The sequence below is a fragment of the Vespa velutina genome, chromosome 1, assembly GCF_912470025.1.
Source record: "Vespa velutina chromosome 1, iVesVel2.1, whole genome shotgun sequence".
Classification (NCBI taxonomy): domain Eukaryota; kingdom Metazoa; phylum Arthropoda; class Insecta; order Hymenoptera; family Vespidae; genus Vespa; species Vespa velutina.
The window spans coordinates 6702612-6705111 of NC_062188.1; the positions used below are offsets into that span (position 1 = coordinate 6702612).

The window sequence follows — 2500 nt, forward strand, 5'->3', positions numbered from 1 at the left end:
TTGTTCCTTCAATTTTCTAATTTTTTTCCTTTTTTATATACACATTATGTATGGTAATATAGATCGTATCGACTGCAAGTGAAATGATGAGAAAGAGAGAGTAAGAGAGAGAGAGAGAGAGAGAGAGAGAGAAAGAAAAAGAGAGAGAGAGAGAGAGAGGTAGAAAGAGAAAAAAAGAAAGAGAATTACGTAATAATAAAAATTGAAAACAAAAGAAAAAACATGGAAAGTAAGTATATTGTATCAAAGTACCTTTTTGGAGGTGTTACGTACGTAGATATGTATATACGTACGTCCGCTTTTACAGATGTAATTAACTTTCGTGCTGGCTCGATCGCGAATATTAATGTCGGCGTGCGCGTGTGAACGACGCGCGACGTGGGACGAGGATAATTAGCGAAAATGCTACGCACTTAACGAAATAAACCACACGTACGCGTACACTTACGAGGGCACAAATCGTGTGAATGAACCAACGTGAGAGATAGAGAGAGAGAGAGAGAGAGAGAGAGAAAGAGACAGAGACAAAGAGACAGAGAAAGAGAGAGAGAGAAAGAGAGAGAGAGAGAGAAAGGGAGAGGAAGACAGAGGTTACATATGTGTACGTGTTTGTATGTGATGTTATATATTTGTTTATGTGTGTCAGAAAGAATGGTTGAGTGTGAGAAACAAGAAAGAAGAGAGAGAAAGAGAGGGAAAAAAAGAGAATGAAAGAAAAAAGAGAGAGAGAGAGAGAGAGAGAGAGAGAGATAGATAGAGAGAGAGAGAAAGAGAGAGAGGGAGGGAGAGAGAGAATAAATGAATGCGCACACGCGTGATAAACGAAAGAGAAACGATTTAGAGTAGGTCGACAGTGCCACGAATAATATGCGAGAATAGACAAAAAAAAATAAAACAAAGATAAAGAGAAAATAGTAGTTGTTGTTAGATGGGATAAAAGGAGAAACAAAAAGTAAAGCAAACAAAATATATGTATATATATGTTTGTATGTGTGTGTGTGTGTGGTGTGTGTATGTATATATATTATATATATATATACACGCAAAAAGGGAAAGGAAAAAAGTATTTGAGAAACAAAAGTAAAAAACGTAAAGGAGAGCGTTCGGAAGAAAAGAGTAGAAAATAAAGAAAAAAAAGAAAAAAAAAATAATAGAAAAGAAGTTTTAGGGAGAGCCCGAAGGAAATGGATCGAGCAGGTCCCTGATATCGGGCCAACTTTGTAACTAGACACAAGTGTGACGATAATAATAAGGATAATAATAAAAAGAGAGCAAGGATAAAGATAAGAATAAGAATAAGAATAAGAATAAGAATAAGAATAAGAATAAGAATAAGAATAAGAAGATGATGAGTAGAAGAAAAATAAAGGTGGCGTTTGAACAAAATAGATTTCCCTAGAGTCTAATCCCGCTCTAATCGACAGAAACAGAGATTACTGCTTCTCCTTAAGTCCTCCGAGTAGTGCGTGGCTCTCCATGGTGGCGTTGAGACTGCTCAGGTTGCCGAGATTGCCGAGGTTGCTGAGGTTCCCAAGATTGCCGAGATTCGGCTGATGAGCATAATTCCTGATCTGGTGTAGGCTGATCAGTTGATTAGGGAAGGAGGTGGCGTTCTGATTGCTCGTCGTTCCGGACGTAACGCCCGAGGAGGACGAGGTGGGTGAGGACTTTTGCGTCGAGTTGAATGCCTCGTACAGGTAAGGCCTCGAGGCTGGATGATGACTGGCGGGATAATGAAGATGATTGAGGGGATTGAGGGGATGTTGCATCGAGGATATCGAGTTTATCGAGATCGAGGATATCGGCGTGAAGGCCGAGCTACTGTTCGGATGATGATTACCCGCGGGTCCGGGCTGAGGCGTTTGTTGCCTCGAGTCGTTCTCTATGGACTCGGCGGAGCGATGCCCATGGCCAGGTAGGAGCATCTCCGGGTTCTGATTCTGATGGTACTCGGCATGGTGATGTGGTAGCCGTTCGTGGAGATCGCCAATCACCGAGTCTGGACTCATTTTCGGCCAATAATGATCCTGATGGTGAGCGGCCATCGCATGGATCGACGGCCTGAGCCCGGTACCGATGATGGGGGGTCTCTTGTCGGTTCTCTCCGCGTGCTTTTGCATGTGCTTCGCCAGGTAGGTCTCCTGGGTATAGCTCTTGCCGCAGTACTGGCAGATGTGCGTCTTCAAGTGCTTCGACTCCTTGTGCTTCGGTATGTGCTCGAGGAGGCTGGGCTCGTCGGAGAAGCACTTGTAGCAGGAGTTGCATTTGTAAGGCTTATCGGTCTGGTGGCACCTAGAGTGACTCTGGAGGTTGCTCAGCTGACTGAACGCCTTCGTGCACCCTGGATGCCGGCACTTGTACGGCTTGTCGCCGGTGTGCGTGCGGATGTGCTGCTGTAGGTGGCTCAGCTGCGTGAACTTCCGCTGACAGATCTCGCAGCGGTACGGCTTGATGCCGAGGTGGATCCTCGTGTGCTGCGACAGGTAAGACGAGTTTGCGA

The 2500-nt window shown here is 44.4% G+C and overlaps 1 protein-coding gene across 3 annotated transcripts in view; it reads right to left on the reverse strand.

Annotated features, from left to right (window-relative positions):
• Positions 1-1037: 1037 nt before the first annotated feature.
• The window catches only part of LOC124953900 (zinc finger protein rotund-like), a 188437-nt gene continuing 186974 nt past the window's right edge, over positions 1038-2500 (reverse strand). For all 3 annotated transcript variants that reach the window (XM_047505950.1, XM_047505940.1, XM_047505960.1), the window contains exon 6: positions 1038-2500. This exon is cut by the window's right edge and continues 91 nt beyond it. In XM_047505950.1, coding sequence (XP_047361906.1) covers positions 1434-2500 — 1067 coding nt within the window. In that variant the 3' untranslated portion in view covers positions 1038-1433.